Genomic DNA, 23,629 nt, shown 5'->3' on the forward strand with positions numbered 1-23,629 from the left:
GTGCGATGGGTACAAAGGCCAATTGAGTCGGAACGGGCGGTGGTCATCGTAAATGCACCATATACATAGATTACAATAAAAAACCGGCCAAAATGTACTCGGATTTTGCTATAGGTCTGCTATAATTTTGCTTATCTTTTTATAGGCTCTTCTATCTACGGAAAGAATGTTTTGTATGCAAGCTACTGCTCTTTGATCTTTTAGTACCTGCTCTATATCGATGGCTATTCTATCTTATCTGAGTGCAAGTTTAAATAAACAGAAGAAAGGTTAAAACTAATTATTTTTATGTGGATATCAACCAAGCAAAAGTTGTTTCTGTATCTAATCTCGATTTTGGAAGGAAAACAAATGAATCATTCAAAGAAATGATAGAAACTAGATAGAATTTGAAGGAAAGGAAATACATACATAGATTCCTATTGATTTCCCTTTTCGGAAATGTGTATTTCCAGTGCTATCCCAATCGACTATCTAATCACTGATTCTAGCTAAGCTGATTGCGGATGGCGCGTGTCAATGATCGAAAGTCATTGGGTTTATTCCTCCTCTTGATTCTGATTAGTTATATCTTTTGTAGACGCCGAAACTTTCCTCGACACTTTGAACCGATTGATCTAAGCCCCAGTGCCCTATCATGTGCTCAAGACGGGAAAGAATGCTTCAATTCGTCATAGCCAATGCCCATGAAAACAAATCGATCATGGGGCTGTCTCATGGCCGAACCGACACTATAAGCCTGCAGCTCAAGTTCAGGACAGAGCAAGGGTAAGGTAATGTGAAGTGAAATGAGAGTGCTCGAATTCTTGGTACTTGCACCGCGGCTGAAGAGCAATACAAACATTTCCAAATGGGTATCTCCAGGTTGCCAAGTACGTATATGGAAAGCACTTCCTTTGGCGTATGTCCCCAACTTGAGATTATGTTTATTAACAGCGATTGGGGGCCAATAGAATGTCAGGCCATTCTGGCATGTATCTGGGCCAAGATAATTCTGTTTTCTGCTCTGTCCTCTACCGATGCCGATGCTGCTGTTGCTGCTGCTCTTGGTTCGTGTTTGTTTCTATTTTGGTTTCTATTTTGGTTTCGGTCGTGGACATGGCCTTATCGGTGATGAGAATTTCGACAAATCTAATGGAAGCCATGAACTTGTTTCGCCTTTATCAGCAAACTCCACTTGAGCGGTTTCCAGGGTCCCGTCCCCGCCTCCACCATCCCGGCTGAGTCAGAGGCAGACGCAGAGGCAGAGTACGACGCTGATTCTGATTCTGATTCTTAGGGGTTCGATTCTAGTGGTCCCAGTCAATCAATTAACGCTTTTGCTATGGCTTCCGCATCGCCGAATCTAGAATGGAGGGGGAGGGGGTGGGGAACGTGGATTTCTAAAACGCCAAGCCATTTGCAAATTGCGTCAGTCTAATCCGCATCAGCATCAGCACCAGCTTCAGTTTCGTTTTCGTTTCTAAACCCACACCCATACCCTTGCCGAAGGTATTAGAGTTTTACCCGGAAGATTGCAACATGATATTCCAGCCAGCCAGCCACAGATTATAAACATGAACACGAGTTTATCATGCTTGATAGCAGAGTCCATTAGTTGGTTTCTATGCATGGGAGATTGCAGTGTGAAAGATACCAGTAGCTGTAAAAACCCCATTTATTCTTAATTATTTGATGTGTCTGCATAATTCGGATGGTTTAGTTATTAGATCCACAAGGGTACTTGGAGCTTCGGCCTGCAGAAGCTACTCTTTCTCACCTGATTGTATGGCTACTACTTCCACTATGTATATTTGTTTTGGCGATTGTCTCGGATTTTCGTCGGCTGTGGGGCTAAACTTGTTTGCGGTTCTAGCTCTGTGCTCTGGGCTTTGGCTTCCGCCTCTTGTTGCCGGCGGTTCGCCTTAGCCCCCGACAGTATGGGATATAGACGGAAGTATCATAACTCACCAGAAATCGATCGAATATCGAAGACAGAAGATTCGTTATATTGTGATTTTGAAGCTACATTTCCGTTTATTGACCCCGCCGCCGCTGACGACCAAAGGCAAACCTTGAGCCAACCCAACCAAGTCGCACCAAAGAACTGGAACCAGTTCACAAGCTTTGATCGCTTATTCCCCATCTTGATGCCCCAACCAGAATTAGCATAACCAATATCGCATATCGACCTGTTCTGCCACAAAAGAAAGTCGAAATCGTCGTGATTCAGCAGTTTGGGCAGCTTGTAACTTCTCAAGCGGTTTCGTAAATGCCCCAAGGTCTCTGCAGACAGCGAGACAGTCAGGTACAATGAGTCTCGTCTCCCAAGGCTGCATGGTTCTTCGGTTCTTCGGTTCTTCAGCATTGAGCTGCAACGTCGGCACCAGGGGCAAAGGGGGGGCGAGTACATAAATCACAGAAGCAATGCGGACAGTGGGGCCAAACTCGGAATCACATTTTATCACGTGTCGAACTCGAATTCCGAAAATAACTGCGCATGCAAATCGAAACGGGCAATTAATTAATAACGGCACTTCATCTTCAGTCTCCGCTTTAGATTAGCATGAGGCATCCGAAAATATACCACATACATATGTACATAAAAACTTCAAGAAACACTTCCGTTTGACCCCAGCCTCAGCCCGCCCATTCAAGGCGGAAACGCAAAGATCTTTGCTCGACTCCAACTATTATCGAACGGTTATTAACTAACAGCGAGTCAGTTGCGTGGCCGACTTCCTGCTTGCCAAATCCAAAGCTGATCACGGTTGATCTCGCTATGGAACACACATCATGCATCATGCATTGATATGGCTAGGGTTCTGCAACCAAATCGGGAACAGAATTCCGCATTATGCTGTCATTAGAGTGCGTCACATTGTCGGAATAATTAGAGCCCCGCGCCCCATTCCGATCCCACCAATAAATACTATATGTACATGCATACATACATATGTACAACTACCCATCCCAGCTGAGAGCTGTTTGGATAGATGGCAAACCACTCTCTGCTATATATCACGATCACGTTAACCAAGGGAGTGGAGGGGGTTTGGACTTGGCCCGTGGACGTTTGGACGGTGCCCGTGTGTGCTGGCGGCCAGTCCAGTGCTTGAGCTGTGCTGAGCAGAGCAGAGCAGAGCAGAGCGGTTCATGGCTAGCCACTGGTACAAAGTCCATAAACTCGAAATTCCACACTTACACACGAACAGAGATAGAGACGAAGACGGAGAAACGCAGAAACATGAATACACTCGTGTGTCTGTACATAAAACAGATCTTACAAAGCGCTAAATCATGCCAAAGATTCATTCACGAACATTCTGCGACAACTGAACTGAATATTGTTGATGTATAAAAAAATGGTACGCCTCCAACTGGTTCCGGGATGCACACAGGTGAGCGGCAGCGGATGAAACAGTTTACCGAAGTGCTCGCGATCGTCTCGATATCCGATCAGACTCAATGGGAAATACACAAGCGCTAATTGAGTATACTCGAAATTAATTAGCTTGGCCCCACTCCACACCACACAAACACACTCAAAGCAGGCCCGACTAACGAAAGGGAACACGCGAACACAGACAGGGGCAAACTTGGCTCAAGTTCAAAGAGCGACGTAGTACTGTGACGTCAGAGCCAGGCCGGGAAGGTTTCCCAAAATAGTCATAAAATACCAGCATATGATTCAGAGGCACTTGGGTCTAAATGCGAAGAACACGAACGTGAATAGGGTCAAAGGAGAAGGTGGAGCAGAGGAAGCATGATACTCAGCATGATCTGTCAGAAAAATTAATGCTAAAAGCTGGCTACCGTTCATATCATCATTATTAGCATCCCAGTGTGACCTGTTTACGGAAAGAGAGCGGCAAAAGGCGAAACAGTAAGAGAAGGAGGAGATGATCATTGCACAAGGGCCCTCCCATTCCACATAGTTGTGCCACTCTCCTCCCGATCTCATTCGCCTCCTCCTAGAACCGGACAATCAGCTACGCAGCAGACAACGCTAATCTTTAGTATGACTCTGCTCTTTTTTCCTTTGTCAACTTTGATTTGTATGTTCTCATCCTAAAAGCTCACTCTCTCTATTCTGCTCTCATGATCACCTCTCCATTCCCTGCTCTGTGTGTCATTACGTCCAGAGAGAGGTATTTGATACTGCGCACATTTTGTCTCACGTTTTATATAGACAGCAGAAGTGGGCTGATGAAATATTGAGAACTGGCAGCAAGTCAGCAGCAGCAGGGCACGGGGGGAAGCTTTGTGGGACGCCTCAATGGTTGACAAGCATTTGGCTCAGAGCGTATCTTTCACGAATTTTCTATGCAGACAAGACACAAAGCGATCTGCGAGTTTCTGTGTAATTACAAGCTTACAAGAAGACGAGGCAAAGGCAAAAACACAAGTTGGCACTCACACACACACACACACACACACACACACACACACACAAATGCATACAGAGCGAGTCATTGGACTAGTTTCATAACTGCCAAAACAACCTGCCCCTGCCCCCTTGGTTCCCCTTCCAGGCCCCATCACAGCGACTCCCCCCTTATGTCCATCACCCGTTTAGCGTTGAGCGCAAGCGCAGCCACGCCGTTCCGTGCCGCGCGGCAGCGCTTCGGCTCGGACTCGGGCCGGGCCGGAGCTCAGGTGAATCTGAATGCCATATACCTGGGCATGACCTTCACGGCTAAAAACAGCAGCGACGTCTCCGTCGACAGCGACTGCGAACAGAGTCAACACAAAAGTAACATTTTACGGCAAAAAAAATCCACTGCCTTAACGTTGGAAATACCAACAACAAGAATCACAATAATAATAATAATAACAATAATCGAGAAAGACGTTAAAAAGCAACAAAAATCTCAACAGACAGCAATACAAAATCCATTGCTCAGCCTCGCTCTCCCGGCACTTTTTCCAAAGCACCGCAGATGGCAATACCCTAAGTAAGAGAACATTTTCATGTAAAATGTATAATTAAGATTTCAAAACAGAATGTTGCTTGCATCACCTATTGTAAACTATCTAGCAGGAACCTCCGCCGGCAAATATTTGTCATACCTTTTCTACTTAGGGTATAACAAAGCAATGTTGGAATGTGTAAGCTTTTGGAACCAGCCCCCACCTTTCGCATTGCATTCCGTCTCCTGGCCGGCGACACTCAAGAGACCAAGTGGAACCAGTTTTGTCCTCGTTGAGTTGCATCTCCGTGGCCGTCCCAGCAGGTCGTGCCTCCTTCACTGGGCCACCGGCCCAGCCAATGCCTCATTTGGTAGACGAATTTTTTTCTGGCTTGCCCGTATTTCTGCCCACTTAATGTTGAATTGATGTTTTAAGCGTGGCCTGGTCACTTGGTATTCCACTTGGGCACTTCCTCACCCGCTCTGTGCCTCTATTTGCATAATTAGCATCAGAAGCGGCAGCAGCAGCCAGAACAGCAACGAGTCCATGATCTGTCTGTTAATTTTCCATTGTCGATGCTTTTCTGGGGATTTTTAGAACATGTCGAGTTTATTTTTACCTTTTTACAGCCAGACATTATAATGAACGAGATGACAAGAAACGGGGATCGGAGGAGTATCGAATACGTCGCCATCTCTGGAAATTCCGCACTCAGACTCAAGGCCCCTGGCAATTGGGTGCCAATTAAGATAGGAGGCGGGTCACAAAATTGGTCCTTTATTATAAGTAAGTACAATAATTATACGAGTGTAGACTATAATAGGATATTGGATTCACATCCATAACGAGGGCATAGCGCATGCCACACGTGAAACGGGGACTCACATATGTACACCCATTAAAAGGTGAATCCCGCTGCAGTCTTTGTCTACAATAGATTTTGTTTTGTAAATTGTCTTATCGAAAAGCTCGTTGGATTGTCTTAAGGTCGCTTCACATCGGAAATAAAATTGACTGTTTTGAATTTAGGGCGCATAAATTAATTAACATGAGAGCTGAGACCTAAAAGTTCAAGCCGTCACTTCGGCTTCGGCACCGTCGACGTCCCAAACTGGAACTACGCATCGGCGTCCAAATTAAAGTTCGATACAATTTCTTCGTACGTCGATCGGTGTCCCTGTCCCGCGGTCGATGTTCAAGTGTCGCGTTTGGGTGAAACTAATTAAGTAAATTTAACACCAGTACACCACTTCCCAGTCCCCTGACTAGCAATGCTCGACTGTAAACACTCTTTGTGAGCTAAGGCTCGTACGTAAGCGAAAATGAAAACTAATTGCAATTTCAATTACAATGGAAAACAGGGTACACAAAACTACAAAGGGTAAAACGACGGTTTAAAACAATAAATCACAATTATAACTGTTTAGCTATAACTATTCTATATACGCTACATGTACATGTACATACTTACTATGATTGCCGCTTTAATTCAGGGTCTTGGGGTTTTCATTAAGTTTATTATCACGTTACATTATTGACTTAGATTAAATATGATCGCTATTTGTGGGTTCTATAGCGTCTATATGCATATTAATGGGGCACACAACACAATATTACATAATTCAGAAAAGAACTAGTAGAACAATTGATTTATCCAAATTACAACCAATTTATCCGAATTGGAAATCAGCATAACATTTGCCAATTGCAACAAATTTAAAATTCATGGAACACAATACGATATCTGTTCGTCTAAGCAAATGAGAAAACAGAACAGTTGAACAATATTTCGAGTTTTTTCGATTAAACTACAAACAATTTGGCTAAAACAAACAATTTTCATTTGGATGGATAATAATTTTGTTTACTTAAAGGTCTAGTTCCGAATACTCTTCGATAATGATGGTTAAGTGAATCATTCTAGTAATGAATAGAGTTCTATAAATCTCCAGATGTAGGCGCTGTTTATGTGGGATATGCCTAGGATTCAGTCTCCACACTCGCACACAAACGCTCGATAATTATAACTAAGGATAAGTTATATCAGTTATTGACACATGTAGTTCCATATAATGTCTAAGATCAACGTATTCAAGCTAAGATTTTTGGTATAGTATGGTATGTGTGGGTTACATAGTTACGTAAAGAGTGCACCAGGGATGTGGTGTTTAGAACACCTTTCCAGCGTGTCAACCCAACGAAATAATACTATCTGATTTGAATGATATTCAAGTAAAATAAATTAAATGAAAATCTAGAGATCATACTTGAGTTCGAGTAAAAAATTACAAACAGCAAACAACAAATAACAAAGCTAAAATAACTAAGCTCAGATGGATCTATGAAATATCCTCCGGTTTTAACAGGGAAAAGACGGTGTTAAATCAACAAATTAAAAAATAATATAACCCTTGGGACATATCTACGAATAAAACACACTTATTCCATTGACAAAAAATTATAAACTACATTCTACACGTATTTTAGGGATAACATTCTGCACCAGTCCATAGTTTCCATTGCGACCCTTGAGTATATCGTGTAAATAATCGGGTTCGGTTCTCTTATCGTTTAGAAAGTTATTGCGCTCCATTTCAGTTTCTAGTCTGAGGGATTCGGTTGGACTTGTTAGCTTAGGCCTTTGCAAGCTATTTAGTGTTTAGAATCTAGATTATGCATGGGTTACGTATGATAATGATGATCTTAGCCTCTCTAGTCAGTTCACGCTCAGTTCTAGTCACCGTTCAAGCCGCTCAACTGATGGCTCTGATTCTCCAGACTCCGCTTCAGATCCACAATGGTGCTCAGTATTAGCTGCTGCTTGTGGTTACTACCTCCGCCGCCCATTGCCTGAGCCTTAGTCTCATTACCCGTCACATCATGCATCGAGCTCTTGGCCGAGACGGAAGTCGACAACTTTGATTGCGAACGTTCGTTCGACTTGCTGCGACCGCTTATTTCTGTGATTGGGGTTAGTAGAAGGATGAATCAGAGTATCAGGGCAGGACACAGTACTCACCTAGCTCCAAGTCAAAGTTCTTCTTGATGCGCTCAAAGGAAGAGCTGCCCTTGTAGACCTTTCGCTTCAGCGGCTCACTGTGTGGACAATAGAAATTGTTGTTATTGCCAAGAGATGCTGGCAGAGGCTCCTCTACGTTGTTATTGCCCACATCCTCCACAGCAATGCAGTCCATCTCCGAGTCGTCGTCATTGAAGCTGAACGTTGTGGTCGTAGTCGTCGACGTCACCGTCATCATGCGTCGATTGCCCAAGGGACTCTCCTGGAGCCGCCTCCCATTCAACTGCAACTGCGGTGAGAGCGGAGCAGTTACCGTTGGGTTGCCGTTTATTTTGCGAGGCGGCAACTCGGGTGGAGCATTCTGATTAATGAAGTTGGTGAGATGCGTCTTCCGTGGACTGCAGCGACCAGGTTTGGGACTATTTGGTGGCGATGATGCTGTCGAATTTTCAGCAAACTTCAGCATCTCGATGCGCTTATTGATGGCGGCGGCCAGCTCATGCTCCGACGGAGGAGTGACCGGTGGCGCCGGCTGCTTCTTTGAGTCCACCTCACTGTGCTTGAGCATTTCCACGCGCTTGTTGGCCAAGGGATTCACTCGCCTCGGACTGGCGACGGGTGTGTCCCGTGGAATACTGAAAATATTTCATTAGTAGAATCCAATCCTCTATTGTAGGAATCTTGTAGGTGATACCTCTGCAAGCTGTTTCTCATTGACTCCAGCATTTGTTCGGCCTCCATGATGAGCTGCTTGTACTTGATGTCCGCCTCCAAGTCAGCCTTCAGCAGCGCCTTCTCGCTCTCGGCAATGGTCAACGAGGGTTTCTCATTGATGCTTCCAAAGATCAGCGAATTGGAGCGATTCGATAGCGGCGATGTCTTGTAGATCCTGACAGTCAAAAAAGAATATTTTATATAGCACTGTACTGTCAGACCGATCATCTTACCTCTCTTTGGGGCCCAGCAGTTTTCGACGCAGGCAGACTGGCGTTCCGCCCACACTACGCGAGCCTCGCGGCTGACGCAGTGGTGATTCTGGGAGCTTCTCGCGGTTCTCGCAGCTCTTCTTACGCGTCTTGAGGAAACGCTTCCGCCGTCGTTGCTGTGAACCATCAGCCGCCTCTTGTCCGCTCTTCCGACGGGAGCGGGTCGAGGATTTGCGCTTGATCAAGGGACTGATCGGCTGGTTGAAGAAGTACTGGCAGCTTCCAAGATTGCGGGAAAGATCCTGACGGTCGAGGACCACCTCCTGCATGGATGAGGTGTCAATAAAATCTATGTCCAGCAGCTCATCCGTATCACACTCATCGCCCGCATCCTGCCCGGTGTCCAGCTCCGAGGCACAGTCATCTGTGGGGTCAGAATCGCTGCTGCAGAGTGTGAGACAAGTAAGCAAATTAATTGAGAAACACACGAAAGCTGGGACTGCCTGACTGACTTACCTGAGTATGTCTGTCTCCTTTTCGTAGATGTAGCTCTCGTCAAACTTGCCAATCATCTCGTTGAGTGTGGCCTCATCGTCGCTGAGCATGAAGGAGGTGGTGGTTACTCCAGCGCCACCGCCAGCAGCCACCGGGGCTGAAGTTGTTGTCGTCTCCACCTGCTCCAAGTGGCGCCGCTTTATGGTGTGTGGGGCATGCAGATTTTCCACTTCAGTCGACGACGAAGAGCCCTCCGAGGACTCGTAAGCAACTCCCCCAGCTGCCCCAGGTGCAACGCCACCCTCCACCTCGACTCTAGCAGACTTTCTGGGAGTGCCTCTGCAGCTGGTGGTGATGGTGGTTGCATATGCTGCTCCCTTTACTGTTTCTGTTGCGGCTGTTGTTTTGGCAGCCGGAACTTCCAGCTCATTGCCCGACTTAATGCCCGACGATGTGGTGGAGGTGGTGCTGGTGGCATCCAGCTCCAGACGCGTAGGCGCCGAAGAGGAGGGTGGCATATGCTCGGCCGTGCTGTACCACGGATTGGTCCTTATGCGACAGCGCTGTCTCGGCGAGGGTGCTGCAATGGGAATGGGGATGCGCCACATGTGAGTGGGATGACACTTGAGTTGAGCCGGGACTCTAAATGGGTTAATTGCTCAGTTTGTTGTTGGGTGGGTTCTCGATTAAAAGAAAGGGAGAGCACTCCAACAACGGACCTGACCAAACTTTAAATTTTTAACTCACATTCAAATAGCTTTGGTTGCTGCCGAAGAGCTAAGGGACTGGGCGACGACTCCAGGCCGTGAACGGCATTAGCAAAGTTGCTCTTAGGCAACGGGTCCATGGGTGACATTTCCTCGATGCGATTCAAGCCGAACTTGTAGCGCTGAGCCTCGATGGCCAGCGAGTTGACGCTCTTGGGGAAATAGTGTGTGCCCGAGCGCATGTTGATGTAGTACTCGGGGGGATTGTAGTTGCTGGCGGCGCATGGCGAGGTGCCGTCAGTTGAGTAGCCCGTGGAGTAGGCGCTCTCCGGAGATGGCAAGCTATGGGGGCGCGGTCCGGGCATGAAATTAGTGCGTTGCACTCCCCGTGGTGTACGAATCCTTGAGCCAGCGGCTGCAGTGGTTGCAGCTGGTGGAATGGTTGGAAGAGCAGTGATCAGGCTGTCCACAGAATCACCCAGTTGAGCAGGCGCCAGTTTCGAGGGCAGCAGACGGCCATAACGGACGTGGTTGGAGTTAGGTTTGGTCTCCTCCTCGTAGATCAGACGCATGCCGGCCAAGTTCTCCGACTGCGGACGCTGATAGTCTCTTATAGGAGCCTGGGGCCGCAACAGCAATGCGCCCACCTCCTCGTACTCCACCTCATCTTCCTCTTCGGGTGGAATGTGGTACTCCCCATTGGACTGCTGCTCCTTGAATGTTGTTTGCTTGCCCGACGAGGGCTCCTTGGATCCAGTCGACCAGGAGAGCGACGAAATGGACGAAGAGGAACAGTTCACTTTGGTGGGTGACTTTTCCACACAGGAGATGTCCTTGCAGTTGGGTACGCTCAGGTGATGGGCCTGGTGCTGTTGCTGCTGATATTGTAGCTGCTGATGTGGCTGGTAGCATTGTGGGGCATACAGCAGATTGTCCGATTTGGGCGATGTAATGACATATGAATCTTCATCTGGTGACTGCCATCCATACCGACGACTGGGAGGCTGCACAATTTAGAGAGCTTCGTGTTAGAGATATTTACAGACAATGTACCAAATAAATTACTTACATGGCACTGAATGGGAGATACTTCGCGTCTCCGCACTGGACTGGCGATGCTGTGGCTTGCGCTACTGGTCAGCACGGGGCTGGTGAGGTTGCTTCCCTGTGGAGGCAGTGTGCCCGCCTTCTTGCCATTCCCAGTGGAGGTGCTGCCACTGTGCGAGGCCTCTGAGGCGGCCTGCTTGTGCTTGTTTCCCTTCTTCCGCGGACGCACGATGTGCGTCTCCATCCAGGAGCGCAGCTTGGATCCAAACATAGTGATAGCTTCTAATCTTAACGAAATTGGACGGACTGTTGTCTGTTGTATAACTGAAATGGCAGAGAGAGGAGATTGTGGGGTGGCCATTAGGGTGTGCTCTGTTTCAAATGCAATTCAGTTGCAACAATAGAGGCCGAACGTCCTCCTGGGGCCACTTTGGGCTGATAAGAAAATCCATTTATGACAGCACAAAAGCCCTCCCGACTTTCAGACAGGGCAGGGTCACAGTTTCAATAGTTTTTGCAATTCCCATGCTTCCTATAATGTATGTACAAATGTGTCTGTGTGTTGGAATTTTATGCGAAATTACCTTATTCGCAAATGCGGCTATCTTTGTCTGCCGCCTCATAATATCATTCCTTTCCTTCCTATTACGCCTGTTTTTATTGAGGCGCACAGAAAAACACACGAGAACGGGAGATGAAAGGCGGACGAACGAACGGTAAATCTATACGCTGGCTCACACACACTCACATGCGTGCATACAGACAGCTTCGCTTGTTTATTTTTTGTTGGCGGCTCTTTTTTCCCCGTTCAGGCCGAATAACGACGCACCCAACGGCTTGGGCCACGGTGTTGGGGTGGTTTATAAGCTGTGATGCTTCCTGGCCTCCTCTATTGCCTAACGATGCTTCAAGGACTGTGACTCCACTCCTCGTTTCGTGCTGTGCGCTCGAGTAACTGTATGTGTGGGTGTGCTTGTGTGGGTTGTCTGTGTGCTTTGGTAAACCTCCCCCGCAGACTCAACTCTGCACGGCGACGACTGGTTGTAAATCCGACGTAACTGTGAATTTTTATGTCAAGCTATTTCTCTCCTTTTTCCCCCCTCTTCACTTGCTGCAGACTCAAATGTTTTACGTTATTTTGGCACTTTATGTGTATTGTTATTGTTGATTGGCGATGGCAAACTAAATATGTGTATTTCATGCAAATTATTTGTAAATGTCTCGGCAAATTATATGTAAAAAAGCAGAAAAAACCACTGCAAGATTCCTTTAGTTTATTCACTGTGCTCCTGCGGGTTCCATTGACACTTAGTTATTTTATTATGCACTTGATTAGCTTCTCCTTTTCTTATTTGTATTATATGTATTTATGTGATGCTATGTTCTGTTGTGTATGTAAGTTTGCGGTATTGGCGAGAAAAGCGAATGCGCGGCAACAGAGAAAAGGAGCTGAGCGTCCGTTGCCGCCGAAGAAAAAAAAGCGAATGAAGGATGCGCAGCGCAGCGACAACAACACTCACGGTTTCCGTTGCAGGTTTGAAAATTTAGGGAGCTCCCATGCACTGCAATCAATTAATTGTCATTAGATAGACATAATTTTAAATAAGATTATGGAATGTAAAAAGTTAACTGTTCATGCTTCAAAGTATGCAATTTTTTTACGGTGCTTTTGACTTTTAAACGCACAAATTCGAAAATAGTGATAGTCTTATGGGAAATGCCTGCAGTCAGAGCGAGAGAAACATATATGTCGGATTGGATGGAGCTCTATCGATTGTTATCGCATCGTTTTGCAACACTAATGATGCGACGCATTCATGAGCAACAGCTGTTCCGACGTATTTTCGCTGCGAATCGAAATTTGTTGTCAACATGCGCTTTTAAACGTGGTTTAAATAGAGCTTACGTGAAATTTAAAGAGCCCTTATAACCTTTGTCAAGATGCGCTGCTACTACGAGGAGCTCGGGCTGCAACGAGACGCCAACGATGGTGACATCAAAACAGCTTATCGTAAATTGGCGCTCCGCTGGCATCCCGACAAGAATCCAGAAAGCTTGGCTGAGGCCAAGGAGAAGTTTCTGCTGATTCAACAGGCGTATGAAGTGCTCTCGGACGCACAGGAACGGTCCTGGTATGACAACCACCGAGAGCAGATTCTGCGGGGCAAGAATTCAGAATATACGGAGAACTGCCTGGATGTGTTCCCCTACTTCACGAGCTCCTGCTATAAAGGCTACGACGATAGTGCGAAGGGCTTCTACAAAGTCTATGCCGATGTCTTCGTGAAGATTGCCTCCGAGGACTTTGAGTTCATGGACAGCGATGATGAGATGGACTGCGCACCCGCGTTCGGCAATTCAGAGAGCAGCTATGAGGAAGTTGTGGGCCCGTTCTACGCCTACTGGACGGCCTACACCACCAAGAAGTCATACGAATGGCTGTGTCCGTACGATGTGAGGGAGATTAAGGAACGTTTCATCCTGCGCAAGGTAGAAAAAGAGATGAAAAAAATTGTTCAAGCCGCCCGCAAGGAGCGCAACGAAGAGGTAAGCAACTTCCAAGTTTCTCGTGATATCTTTGTTTCATGCACTTTTTCCCTGCAGATTCGTAATTTGGTGAGCTTTGTGCGCAAGCGGGATCGCCGTGTCTTGGCCTACAGACGTGTGCTGGAGGAGCGAGCCGAGACTAATCGGCTGAAGCAGGAGGAAAAGCGTCGGGAGCAGTGGCGCAAACGCAAGGAGGAGATGGCCTCCGCCAAGGAGAACAAAGTTTTCAATGAGGGCTACGAAGAGCAGCTTAGGCAATTGGAACAGGCATACGGCAGCGACTCGGACGACTACACCGATGAGGAGGATGAAGACGAAGACGGTGACGGCTCAGAGGCAGATAGTGACGGGAATTTGGATGCCAAGGAAACCGAGTATGAGCTGGAGTATGTGGACGACTTATACTGTGTGGCCTGCAACAAATCATTCAAAAATGCCAAGGCCAAGGCCAACCACGAAGATAGCAAAAAGCACCGTGATAATGTAGAACGTCTGCGCCAGGAGATGGAGGCCGAGGAGGAAGCCTTCAATGATGCGTCTCCCGAAAATAGTCTCAATGAGGTCGAAGGAACATTGGATGCAATGCAGCTAAACGACGAACAGGAGGACGCCCAAGGGGAAGATGTGCTTAATGAAGAGGATTCAGCGCCGATCAAACGCAGCAAGAAAAACAAAAAGTCAAAGAAAACTGTGGCCCAGCAACAGCAGCAAGAGGACAGCGATGCCCCTAGCGATGATCCTATTCCTTCAGAGCTTAACCAAGCTAAGAGCGACTCTGAAGACGACTGGAGCAAGGGAAAAAAGTCGGCCAAGAAGAGCAAGAGCAAAAAGTCAGCGAGCAGCAAGGGAAAGTCTGCTGAGCAAGTGGCAGAGCCGCCAAAGGAGGTCAAAGCCACACCAACAGTAGTCGCACCCAGCTGCGAGGAGCGAGAGGCACCCGACGCCGATGCAACAAAGCCACAGCACAGTTGCGTCACCTGCCGTCTTGTGTTTGACTCGAAGAACAAACTGTTTGCGCATCTGAAGAAGACAAATCACGGCGTCTATATCCCAAAGGCCCAGCCGGATGTGTTAGGCAAACCGCCAGGCAAAGCCAAGGGCAAGCGCAACAAATAGAAGCATGGCACTCCGCCAGATGTTGTACATTGTAGAAATCGTAGAAATGTTAGAGGTTTATTTATGCTATACTAGTTTCAGTAAATTCGCAAATGAAGTTAATTATTCTCGCTGCATGGAAGTTCTCAATTTTCGAGGGCTGCTACAGCTATGGAATGCAGACCAGCTTGCTGCCCTCCTCGACGCGTCGACGAACGCGCGTGCGCATGTTGGAGGACTCCGCCTTTAAGCTGATGCCAGCGGCGGCAAATGTGAGGAGTATGCCGATGACGCCGCAGTAAAATGAGATTCCTGTGTGGGGAACGTGTTAATTTTAGCTCGCATTTGCGGAAAATCTCATTTAGTATCTACCTATACTGCAGTCGGCAGGATAGAAGGGCTCTGCCTCCGGACCACACAGCCGCTGGACACGAGCCGCTCCCCAACCCATAGGATGCAGGAAAAGGGCCAACATCACGCTGATTCCTGGAATACAAGTTTTAGTATATGCAAACTCTTGTCAGTGAACAACTTCTGGAGCATGTCCTCACCTGACACCACCTGAGCGCAGGCGGTCATGTTGTGAATGCTCTTGCCGAACGCTGACTGACGGCAGCAGGTGAGCAGAGTGAGTAGAACCGTGACCGAGAGCAGGGCGAATCCGAGGGAGATGAAGAACATGGCCACCTTCCATTCGCTGGGATAGACGCTGCTGTCTGTCGCCAGGCCATCCAGGTCGAAGCGTCCGCAGTGGTAGCCCACCTGGTGCATCACCTTACAGCGGGTGTAGATGCCCACGGAGGAATGGCGCTGGCTGGAGGAGACGGAGGAGTGCCCATTCACGGGCTGGGCGGGACCAAGCAGCCACCTAGGCGTGACCAGGGCCGCCGCTATGAGCATGTCCGCAACCAGGGTGCAGAGGAACCAGACTAGACTGCCGCTTGTGATGATAACGTAACACATTTTGGATGATTCGTTTTTGCAGAGTTCAGAGATTGTCCGATGGCGATGTCAGTACGCGAACGCGTCAGCACTTGCCGGATACATAATAGACTCTAAGCAATAGCTTTGCGCGAGCACGCACTTCCACACAACGGACACAGCACAGCACAGCACAGGCCTACACCCACACCCACCACCACTGCTGCGCTGCGCCACCACCAGCAGCGCTGGGGCCAGAACTTCCTCCCAGCTGACCGCCCGAAATGGTATTGTTTATTTTATGCTTTCGCCCGTTGTCTGTTTTATGTTATTCACCCCATACACACACACACACACACACACACACACACACACACACACTCGCAAGCACGACGAGTATGACGGAGGGGGAGTGGGAGAGAACTAGAATCGAGCATTCAATTTATAATTGCAATTGAAGCGGTTCATTCGACGTTGGATGGAGAAGAAAAGCCACAGAAAATAGAGAACAGAACTCTGATGCGTTTGCGTTTTTATTGTTCTTCAATATACACCCAATTGCGATGCGAATTCGAGATCGCACTACAATCACCGATTGCCTTCGATTTTGCAACTTTGTGCCACACTTTGAACTTCCGTTCGCGCAGGCGTCGCCGTTTCTGTGGTGCCGCTGACTTTGTCTTTATCGTTGCCGTTGCCCGATCGGGACTGGGACTGGGAGGCCCGACATTGCTCTCAGACCCCAAAAGACTGAATGAATGGGGCGCATTCAAACCAGCTGCAGCTACAGTTGGAGTTGGAGTCGCTGTCGATGTCGTAGCCGGGGTCCCCAGTTGTAGGGCAATGCGGTGTGGGGGTGACTGCGGAGACGCCATCGAGAGAGGAATCCAGACATTCCAGAATTGCGCTCATATTGGGTCTCCCTCTCTATCTCGCTGGGTGCTCTCTCTTTTTCTGTCTCTCCGCCCCACCACTATGCGAGCTCCCAGCAGCAGCTGCTGCGATGAGTAATGTCGATGAGCGTCGGCGTCTGTTGGCTTCGTTTGCATGCAAATGCTTTTGTTGTAATTTAGATTGAGAGGCTCTCCGGGCGAGCGGTTATCAGTTGTCCATTGCATCATCGACGTAATGTTTACACATGGCGGGCGATCGTGACCGCCGCAATAACGGGACTAATGGATTCTGTACACAAATTGCGCCGCCTCCGGTAATCACTTTCACTCTCATTGCCCACGCCGACCCGCATCGGTATCGTTTCCCATGGAGGAGATCATTTGCAATTGTAAAAGATGCTGGGCCGGGCGGTCTTCCTTCAACTGGTGCTGCAATACGTCTTGGTGCAAGGATACTACTACTACGATTACGGCTACTGGGAGATCAATGAGCCACCGCCACTGTGCTCCGATTACGAAATGCTTGTCGTGAACACCCGGCAGTGCGTGCGACGCTGCAACATTGTCTGCCAGGAAGGCGTGTGCTTTGAGGATGGCGATTGCCCATGTGCCGACCAGTACGTGGGCGCCAATCCGGATGGACTAGTCTGTGCCGCCGAGTGTCTGCCAGGCTGTCAAGAAGCGGGTGGGTTCTGTGCCGCGCCGGATCTGTGTGTGTGCCGGAGGGCCAGGCACTACTACTTTGATGCTCTTTCCCGACGTTGTCGACACAGGACTGCACGCCTCCTGGACCCATGCCACGGGTAAGTTGAATTGCAGTTGGATAAAAGATGATCCCTAAACGTATCCTCTGCAGGCGATGCACCCACGGACGATGCTCATACGATGGACAATGTATTTGTGCCCAGGGCTATGAGCTCCGCGCCACCCTGCTCCACGGGCAGCAGTGCACGCCCATCTGCAAGCAGTAAGTACATCGATCCTTATCTTCGCTCCAGTCTCATATGTGAATCCTTTGCAGCGATTGCGGACCCCATGCCTACTGCTTCGCGCCCAACATGTGTGCCTGCCGACACAAGCACCACCATTATGCCCAAAATGGCATTTGCACAAAATACTATTAACCTTGGGGACAGACGGATGCAGTCTTCTCGGTCTGTTTTAAGTTCCCTTACTGCTGACGTCACTCGTTCGAATTTTTCTCGAATTGCCATTGCAGATTCTATAATTAAATTATTTTTATTTCGCTTATATAAACATCTGTTGAATGCTTTACTTCTCTGAGCTCTCTTCGAACTGATATGCCTCAACGCAACGATTGTAGGGCATCCAAATGGTGAGCGCACACAAGAGAGAGAAAAGAGAAAGAGAGAGAGAGAGCGAGACTCAACGCCAAATTACAATGCGAATTGTTATTGTTTCTGGCACATGGAAGGAAGGCCCGTCGCTAGAAAATTTAAATGAATTATATCTTTAATCGACCACTGATCGACGGAAAAAACTAGAGCTAAGCTGACAAGAGTAAAACATGCGTACGTGCGCTCCAGAGGCGTAGCTGTGGCAGAGTGAAAGGGACAGCTACCTGTTTGCCTGTGTGTGTGTGTGTGTGTGTGTTGTCTTGATTTTCCGATAAGGATAATTTCCGAAAATGTGTATTAAAATGGGACTAGTTTTTAACTAAATCACAGCCTAGAATGTCTGCTGACTGCAGGGTATTTGTTAGATAAAGACTAAAGCAAAGAATTGACATCAGCAGCGACGTCGACGGCGGCGTTGGCGTCTTTAAAGGCGCGCGTGTGGCGTGTTTTCATATTTCTTGTTATTGGAGGGGGACCGACCAGGCCCAGCAAAAGCAGCACTCGTGTTCCGTTTGTTCTCCGTCGCGTTTTAGTTGGAGTTTTGCTTTCCAACGGCGCGGTCTTTTTTAGCTGGAGCTTTTTCCCCACATCGAGGAGCGTGTATTTCTTGTCTCTCTTGCCAACTGCAGCAATTTGCAATTTTAATTAACTTAAGACAGCCTGCTGAACAGAAAGAGACGCCATAAAAGCAAAAAATGGGCCAAGTCAAGGTACGTAAAAGAGATGGCGTTGCACACACACGCGCACACTTGCTCACATGTGTGCGTATCCTGTTGTCCTTTGGCTTTGGAAAGTTGAAAATGTTCCAAAAAGGAAAGCGGGGGAAAAGCTAAAATTTAAGATTTAATTTTGTTTCGTGGAAAGTGCTACTCTTGATGTTATCTTTAAGGTGTATATCGTGTATGCTAATATTTGTGTGGGTGTGTTATGTGTGCGTTTGTTCTGAGAGTTATGTAAGCAGATGCCTCAATGCAACGGTTCATTTAGTAATGACATTGATTGAAGGCCGGATAATAGGTTGTGTAGCGATAGCGTGTGGTTTCCATTTACAGTAAATGATTAGACCGATTTAAGCAATTATTTATGCAACTAATCATACTATATACATCATATATGTATGTAGCTACGTATGTATGTTGTTCTTATTTTTGATGGAGGCGTGTGTACATAGCTGCTGCGCAGTTTTAGTGGAACAACCCGAAAAAACGCTTTGTTAGCCACAATAACACAATGAGTGCTATAACAAAAACACAAAAAAAGTGTGAATGCACCAAACCGGTTAAACCAATCATCCCCATCACCTTCCCCAGCAGCAGAACGCGACACAAATTTTAAAAATAAATACGAAACTACCGAATATAATCGCGGAGACGAACAGACTTGTGACTCGTGTGTCGAGCGTTATCAACAAGTTGGTAGGGGGGCTTTTAAGAATGGAAAATACTCAGGATCAGTGATAAGCTTGACAAAGTGTTCGATATTAAAATAGTCCTGGGCAGCTGCCATACCTGCTTAAACCCCGAAAATCGGGTCTTTAACCTAACCTTACTTCTTGCCTTTCTCTCTCTTCCGACACCGATGCCACACCTACACAGAAAGCATCAACTGCTCTGAGCAAACTTTTCGTCTACGGAGCTCTGAAGTACGGTCAGCCGAGCAACTCGATCCTCGCCAGCTCTAGCAATGGGTTTGCCAAGTTTTGGTGCAAGGCCACCACCACAGAGAAGCTGCCGCTGGTCATTGCCACGCGCTACAACATTCCCTTCCTCCTGAACAAGCCAGGCATTGGCTATTATGTAACCGGTGAGATCTACGAAGTGGACGACCGTATGCTCAACTCCCTGGACAACCTCGAGGACTGCGAAGACATCTACACCCGTGAGAAGCAAGACATGAACATCGGCGTGGGCGAGGGGTGAGCATTGACGTCATACATCTGATCGGCATATAATTTATTTACGTACATACATTTATTTCACTTCTTTGCAGCACCATCCCGTGCTGGGTCTATCTACTGCAAAAGTATCCGGAGAAGCTGCTTTCCCTGCAGTACTTGTCCAGCTACGAGAACAGCTCCACCCATCCGTACATCATGCGCCACCGCCGCACCCACAAGCATCCTGCCCAGGACGATCTGAGCTATGAGGCCCAAAACTAATGGTTTCCCCCTTGGATGTGCTCTGGGAAGCCTGGCCAATTATTAATAGAATGTTACCGGTAGTTGCATTTGTAGACCGTACAATATTGATTCCCACCCTGGGGAAACAGACTTAACAGATTGATATATACACGTATATACAAACGTACATACACATACATATATGGGCAATTGATATACACAATGATATGTACTGTACGCAGTAACTAGATTTTAGCGACCGTAGTTTGTAAGTTCATAAGTTTTCGACAAAGAAAAGCAAATAAAGCTGAAGCAATTCGAAGTAAATTTAATCGATGATGTTATATAAACATAAATATGGACATATGATATGGGGCTAGCACAGAAATTTTCCACTTGCCCCCCCTTTGACTATACCGATTTCTCCCAGTGCATGGCTACAGGTCGCGCGGTGAATGGCAAACGACTGCCAACAAAGAAGAAGAGAGAACGGATTGCGACGACTGGTCAAACTTTTGGGGCGAAATGGATGGGCAAGATAACCCTCGCAACTGATAAGCCCAGCGGAAAAGCACACTTGTAGCCTGTAATGCTGAGAATGTCAGCGAGAGTTTTTGTGTATGGCACGCTGAAGAGCGGGGAGCCAAACCATCACTGGCTGACCAAAAAGGAGAACGGCCACGCACGATTTCTGGGCCGTGGGACAACGGCGGTGAAGTTTCCACTGGTTGTGGGCACCCGGTACAACATTCCATTCCTTTTGGCCAGACCTGGCGATGGCAACAACATACATGGCGAGATCTACGAGGTGGATGAGGCCATGTTCTCCAAATTGGACCAGCTGGAGGACTACCCCAACTACTACGATCGCGAGGAACAAACCATACGGACGGAGACAGACGGGTAAGCATCGGCTCCCACGAGAGTGCCCTATCTGACGTAATCCCTATCTGAGTGTTGTTGCAGAACCATGCAGTGCTGGCTATACCTAATACGGAACTTTCCGGAGAAGATGCTGTCCAAGCCGCAACTGAGTTCGTACCACAACACGCCTGATCAGCCGTACAGTGAAAAGTCAGTGCGGGATCCCGCCATTTCGGCCAAAGACGACCTCTCTTACTGATCTGCACTCTCTTGCAGCTATGCGGACAGCCGTCCGGAGGACCTTGTCGAGGATGATTAACACAAAACGAGAACCGGCGAGGTTATACAAAAGTAACGTTTATAAACGGATTTCAACGCATGGCTATTATTCATATTCTGTTACATTGACTCCATACTTCAAAAATGCAAAACGAAATGAACAATAGTGTATGTGGTATAGGGGTAGGAGTAGCAGTAGCAGGAGGTGGCAAAGATGAATCAAAAAGCCTAGAAAAAGTTGACATATGCGTGCGAACACTACGAACTTGTAAATGACTTGCTGCCGAATGTAGCGGCGAGCTCAGCAGTGGACACAGTGGTAGAAAACGGTTTCTTGGGGTAGCAACAGCGTCCGCAGTAGCTGGCACCTAGCTGTCCGCTTCATCGTCGAGCGACTGGAATCGATTGGTAGCCGCCACGGGTGCGGTTGTCGGCTCCTGCACGCGCTGAAAGCGTCCGCCGTGACGGACTTCTTCGAAGGCGGGTTCGTTTTTCTTCTTTCGCTGTTCCTCCGGGCGTGCTGCACTGAGCGTCGGGAAGAACTCAGTATTGGTGATGTCCGGAGCAGTGCGTCGCGCACGCGATCCGCCGCCAATGCCACTTCCAAGTCCACTGATTTGCTGCTTATTTTAATTGGAAAGGGAAGAGGTAACACATATCAATTAATGATCAAATAGTCAGGTGATCGCAACTTACGCTGTACCGTAACGCGGGTGAAACATAGGGCTTTGAGGATGACTTTTCAACCTCCATCGGCACTGGGATTTGCGTAACATCCTCGGCTGGTATAAGTTTCTTCCAGGATTTCTTACCGCCGCCGCCACTTATACCGCCACTACCACCACCGCTCTTTCCAACCTGCACGTTCTCATAGCCATTGCTATCATCATCGTCATCCTCTTCGTAGTTGCCAGCGTCGTTAGCGGCTGCAACTCGGGCTGCCCGAGCCTCCTCGGACTCCCTGTCAGAGCTGTCATATGGAGAAAAGTGGTTAGCATGCAATTTGGACTGTTTAATCTGGGAGAGAAGTTGCTCGCTCGTTGGAATCAGGCGACTGCAGCTTGCAAAGATTGTCATTGTACACTTAATTGGACGCATACGGATACACGCACAAGCAGAACAAAACGAAACTCACTTTGAGCTCAGCTGGCCAATTTTCAACCCGCTGTAATCCTTGCGCTGCTCAGGTTCGATCTCATTCCACTCCTCTTCGACGGGCTGCACACGAAAACAAACGACAGCAATTGTAATCAATTAACTCTTTGATATGCTGATTTCACCAGGCTTACCGCTACGGACTCTGGCACTTTGGTGTCGGTCTCGTTTTCGCCCACTACTGCCACGCCGCCATCGACTGCTGCAGCTGCTGCTGCTTGTTCGGGTTTTTTTGGCTTGACCACTTCCCGTTTGGTGCTGTCCTCCAGGTTTTTGACCAATTCGTCGGCAGTCACAAACTTGGTCTTGTTCTTGCCCTTCTTCTTATCCTTTTTCGCGAAAAAGTCATCAAGTTCGGCCATGTTTTGCAATTAAAATTTGGAACAAAAATTTGCGACAGCGAACTTAGCACGTTGAGTTGGTAGAGGCGGGGAACTATTGATAGCACTATCGATAGCAACTTAAGAATCGGTGGCGCCACTGAGCATTGGAATTCATGTAAAATTAATTTAGGTTGGCAGGTTTAGTTTTCGTTCATGATATGACGAAATTTTCGTGGTATAAATTCTAAACTTACATGACGTAACTTGAGCGGCTATAGATGATTTCTTTGTGTTTTTTTCCATAAACAGTGCGATTTTTACCATTGAACTTCGATATATTTGTTAGAAAGATATCGATACAACGATGCACAGAAATAAAGAATACTATCGAGTAGTGTCATCGCACTAGGAATTTATGTGCATGTGGCGGCCTTTTCAATAATTGAATTCGCAATATTAATGGACTTGTATATTCATTTCAGCAATAATTTTAGCAATTCGCTGAATTTATGTTTTGCAAATTCGCAAAAAGCAGAGGAAAGCGTAAGCATTGATTAAGTATATTCGCAATATTGGGAAACAAAGCAATTTGCATAGGAGATTGATAACCACCTAATTAGTTTTAGCAATATGGAAATCACAGCAGCCACAGTCGCAGCAGCAAGCATTGTGTAATGGAAACTGAATCCGACCATGGCTAATTTTGCATCAATAATGACCCGAATATGCATGCAAATTTATCTAGAGCCCGCAGCAGAGTTCAAACAACGCTGCAAAGCCAATAAAATCTCGGCCAAATTGCGCATCTAATTGTCCATCAAATATGTTTACTTACGCCCTGGGATGTGGGAATGTTTTAGCCGCGACTAAGTGCCAAAAGACAACACTCTTCCAGCACTGGAGCAGCCCAGAGCAGAGACAGTTCCGCCTAAATTGTCCAAACTAATAGATATATGGGTTTCTGTACCAACAAACACCTTCGTACCCC

At 47.4% G+C, this 23,629-nt stretch overlaps 7 protein-coding genes across 9 annotated transcripts; 4 read left to right on the plus strand and 3 right to left on the minus strand.

The window, feature by feature from the left end:
* Positions 1-6,390: 6,390 nt before the first annotated feature.
* LOC117592200 lies at positions 6,391-12,537 on the minus strand. Of its 2 annotated transcripts, XM_034285809.1 has the most exons (9): positions 11,672-12,537; positions 11,110-11,411; positions 10,937-11,044; positions 10,081-10,906; positions 9,355-9,913; positions 8,860-9,282; positions 8,607-8,801; positions 7,913-8,547; positions 6,391-7,853 (listed from the first exon to the last, which is right to left on the minus strand). In XM_034285809.1, exons 2-9 carry the CDS (start codon positions 11,356-11,358, stop codon positions 7,627-7,629), a joined length of 3,222 nt encoding a protein of 1,073 aa, XP_034141700.1. In that variant the 5' UTR covers positions 11,359-11,411; positions 11,672-12,537; the 3' UTR covers positions 6,391-7,626. The 2 variants fall into 2 exon arrangements, with proteins under 2 accessions (XP_034141700.1, XP_034141699.1); XM_034285808.1 differs by having other exon boundaries at positions 10,081-11,044.
* A 374-nt stretch (positions 12,538-12,911) lies between these two features.
* LOC117592202 (dnaJ homolog subfamily C member 21) lies at positions 12,912-14,871 on the plus strand. The gene is made up of 2 exons (XM_034285814.1): positions 12,912-13,634; positions 13,692-14,871. The coding sequence occupies exons 1-2, from the start codon at positions 13,029-13,031 to the stop codon at positions 14,748-14,750; spliced, it is 1,665 nt and encodes a 554-aa protein (XP_034141705.1). The 5' UTR covers positions 12,912-13,028; the 3' UTR covers positions 14,751-14,871.
* On the minus strand, positions 14,789-16,397 carry LOC117592203 (LHFPL tetraspan subfamily member 2 protein). The gene is made up of 3 exons (XM_034285815.1): positions 15,281-16,397; positions 15,102-15,215; positions 14,789-15,041 (listed from the first exon to the last, which is right to left on the minus strand). The coding sequence occupies exons 1-3, from the start codon at positions 15,690-15,692 to the stop codon at positions 14,899-14,901; spliced, it is 669 nt and encodes a 222-aa protein (XP_034141706.1). The 5' UTR covers positions 15,693-16,397; the 3' UTR covers positions 14,789-14,898.
* Positions 16,398-16,525: 128 nt separating this feature from the next.
* LOC117592204 (wnt inhibitory factor 1) lies at positions 16,526-18,569 on the plus strand. Its single transcript, XM_034285816.1, has 3 exons — positions 16,526-17,346; positions 17,400-17,510; positions 17,565-18,569. Exons 1-3 carry the CDS (start codon positions 16,940-16,942, stop codon positions 17,665-17,667), a joined length of 621 nt encoding a protein of 206 aa, XP_034141707.1. The 5' UTR covers positions 16,526-16,939; the 3' UTR covers positions 17,668-18,569.
* Positions 18,445-20,207, plus strand: LOC117592205 (troponin C-akin-1 protein). The gene is made up of 3 exons (XM_034285817.1): positions 18,445-18,611; positions 19,497-19,816; positions 19,891-20,207. Exons 1-3 carry the CDS (start codon positions 18,597-18,599, stop codon positions 20,057-20,059), a joined length of 504 nt encoding a protein of 167 aa, XP_034141708.1. The 5' UTR covers positions 18,445-18,596; the 3' UTR covers positions 20,060-20,207.
* Positions 20,208-20,481: 274 nt separating this feature from the next.
* On the plus strand, positions 20,482-21,324 carry LOC117592207 (putative gamma-glutamylcyclotransferase CG2811). 2 transcript variants are annotated; one of them, XM_034285819.1, is made up of 3 exons: positions 20,482-20,923; positions 20,987-21,094; positions 21,161-21,324. In XM_034285819.1, exons 1-3 carry the CDS (start codon positions 20,610-20,612, stop codon positions 21,201-21,203), a joined length of 465 nt encoding a protein of 154 aa, XP_034141710.1. In that variant the 5' UTR covers positions 20,482-20,609; the 3' UTR covers positions 21,204-21,324. The 2 variants fall into 2 exon arrangements, with proteins under 2 accessions (XP_034141710.1, XP_034141709.1); XM_034285818.1 differs by having other exon boundaries at positions 20,987-21,324.
* Positions 21,226-22,689, minus strand: LOC117592208 (protein CDV3 homolog). Its single transcript, XM_034285820.1, has 4 exons — positions 22,453-22,689; positions 22,299-22,381; positions 21,860-22,133; positions 21,226-21,783 (listed from the first exon to the last, which is right to left on the minus strand). Exons 1-4 carry the CDS (start codon positions 22,678-22,680, stop codon positions 21,532-21,534), a joined length of 837 nt encoding a protein of 278 aa, XP_034141711.1. The 5' UTR covers positions 22,681-22,689; the 3' UTR covers positions 21,226-21,531.
* Positions 22,690-23,629: the final 940 nt, after the last annotated feature.

The sequence above is a fragment of the Drosophila guanche genome, unplaced genomic scaffold, assembly GCF_900245975.1.
Source record: "Drosophila guanche unplaced genomic scaffold, DGUA_6, whole genome shotgun sequence".
NCBI classification, from domain to species: domain Eukaryota; kingdom Metazoa; phylum Arthropoda; class Insecta; order Diptera; family Drosophilidae; genus Drosophila; species Drosophila guanche.

Coding starts and splice junctions, on each gene's coding strand:
- LOC117592208 (XM_034285820.1), bottom strand. CDS start 22,680: ATGGCCGAACTTGATGACTTTTTCGCGAAAAAGGATAAGAAGAAGGGC. Junction 22,134..22,298: donor ATTGGCCAGCTGAGCTCAAA/GTGAGTTTCGTT, acceptor TCCATATGACAG/CTCTGACAGGGAGTCCGAGG. Junction 21,784..21,859: donor CACCCGCGTTACGGTACAGC/GTAAGTTGCGAT, acceptor TAAAATAAGCAG/CAAATCAGTGGACTTGGAAG.
- LOC117592205 (XM_034285817.1), top strand. Junction 19,817..19,890: donor AACATCGGCGTGGGCGAGGG/GTGAGCATTGAC, acceptor ACTTCTTTGCAG/CACCATCCCGTGCTGGGTCT.
- LOC117592203 (XM_034285815.1), bottom strand. CDS start 15,692: ATGTGTTACGTTATCATCACAAGCGGCAGTCTAGTCTGGTTCCTCTGC. Junction 15,216..15,280: donor CTGCGCTCAGGTGGTGTCAG/GTGAGGACATGC, acceptor CTTGTATTCCAG/GAATCAGCGTGATGTTGGCC. Junction 15,042..15,101: donor TCCTGCCGACTGCAGTATAG/GTAGATACTAAA, acceptor TTCCCCACACAG/GAATCTCATTTTACTGCGGC.
- LOC117592207 (XM_034285818.1), top strand. CDS start 20,610: ATGCTGAGAATGTCAGCGAGAGTTTTTGTGTATGGCACGCTGAAGAGC. Junction 20,924..20,986: donor ATACGGACGGAGACAGACGG/GTAAGCATCGGC, acceptor GTGTTGTTGCAG/AACCATGCAGTGCTGGCTAT.
- LOC117592204 (XM_034285816.1), top strand. CDS start 16,940: ATGCTGGGCCGGGCGGTCTTCCTTCAACTGGTGCTGCAATACGTCTTG. Junction 17,347..17,399: donor CTCCTGGACCCATGCCACGG/GTAAGTTGAATT, acceptor TATCCTCTGCAG/GCGATGCACCCACGGACGAT. Junction 17,511..17,564: donor TGCACGCCCATCTGCAAGCA/GTAAGTACATCG, acceptor AATCCTTTGCAG/CGATTGCGGACCCCATGCCT.
- LOC117592202 (XM_034285814.1), top strand. CDS start 13,029: ATGCGCTGCTACTACGAGGAGCTCGGGCTGCAACGAGACGCCAACGAT. Junction 13,635..13,691: donor GCAAGGAGCGCAACGAAGAG/GTAAGCAACTTC, acceptor TTTTCCCTGCAG/ATTCGTAATTTGGTGAGCTT.
- LOC117592200 (XM_034285808.1), bottom strand. CDS start 11,358: ATGTTTGGATCCAAGCTGCGCTCCTGGATGGAGACGCACATCGTGCGT. Junction 9,283..9,354: donor AAGGAGACAGACATACTCAG/GTAAGTCAGTCA, acceptor CACACTCTGCAG/CAGCGATTCTGACCCCACAG. Junction 8,802..8,859: donor CTGCTGGGCCCCAAAGAGAG/GTAAGATGATCG, acceptor TTTGACTGTCAG/GATCTACAAGACATCGCCGC.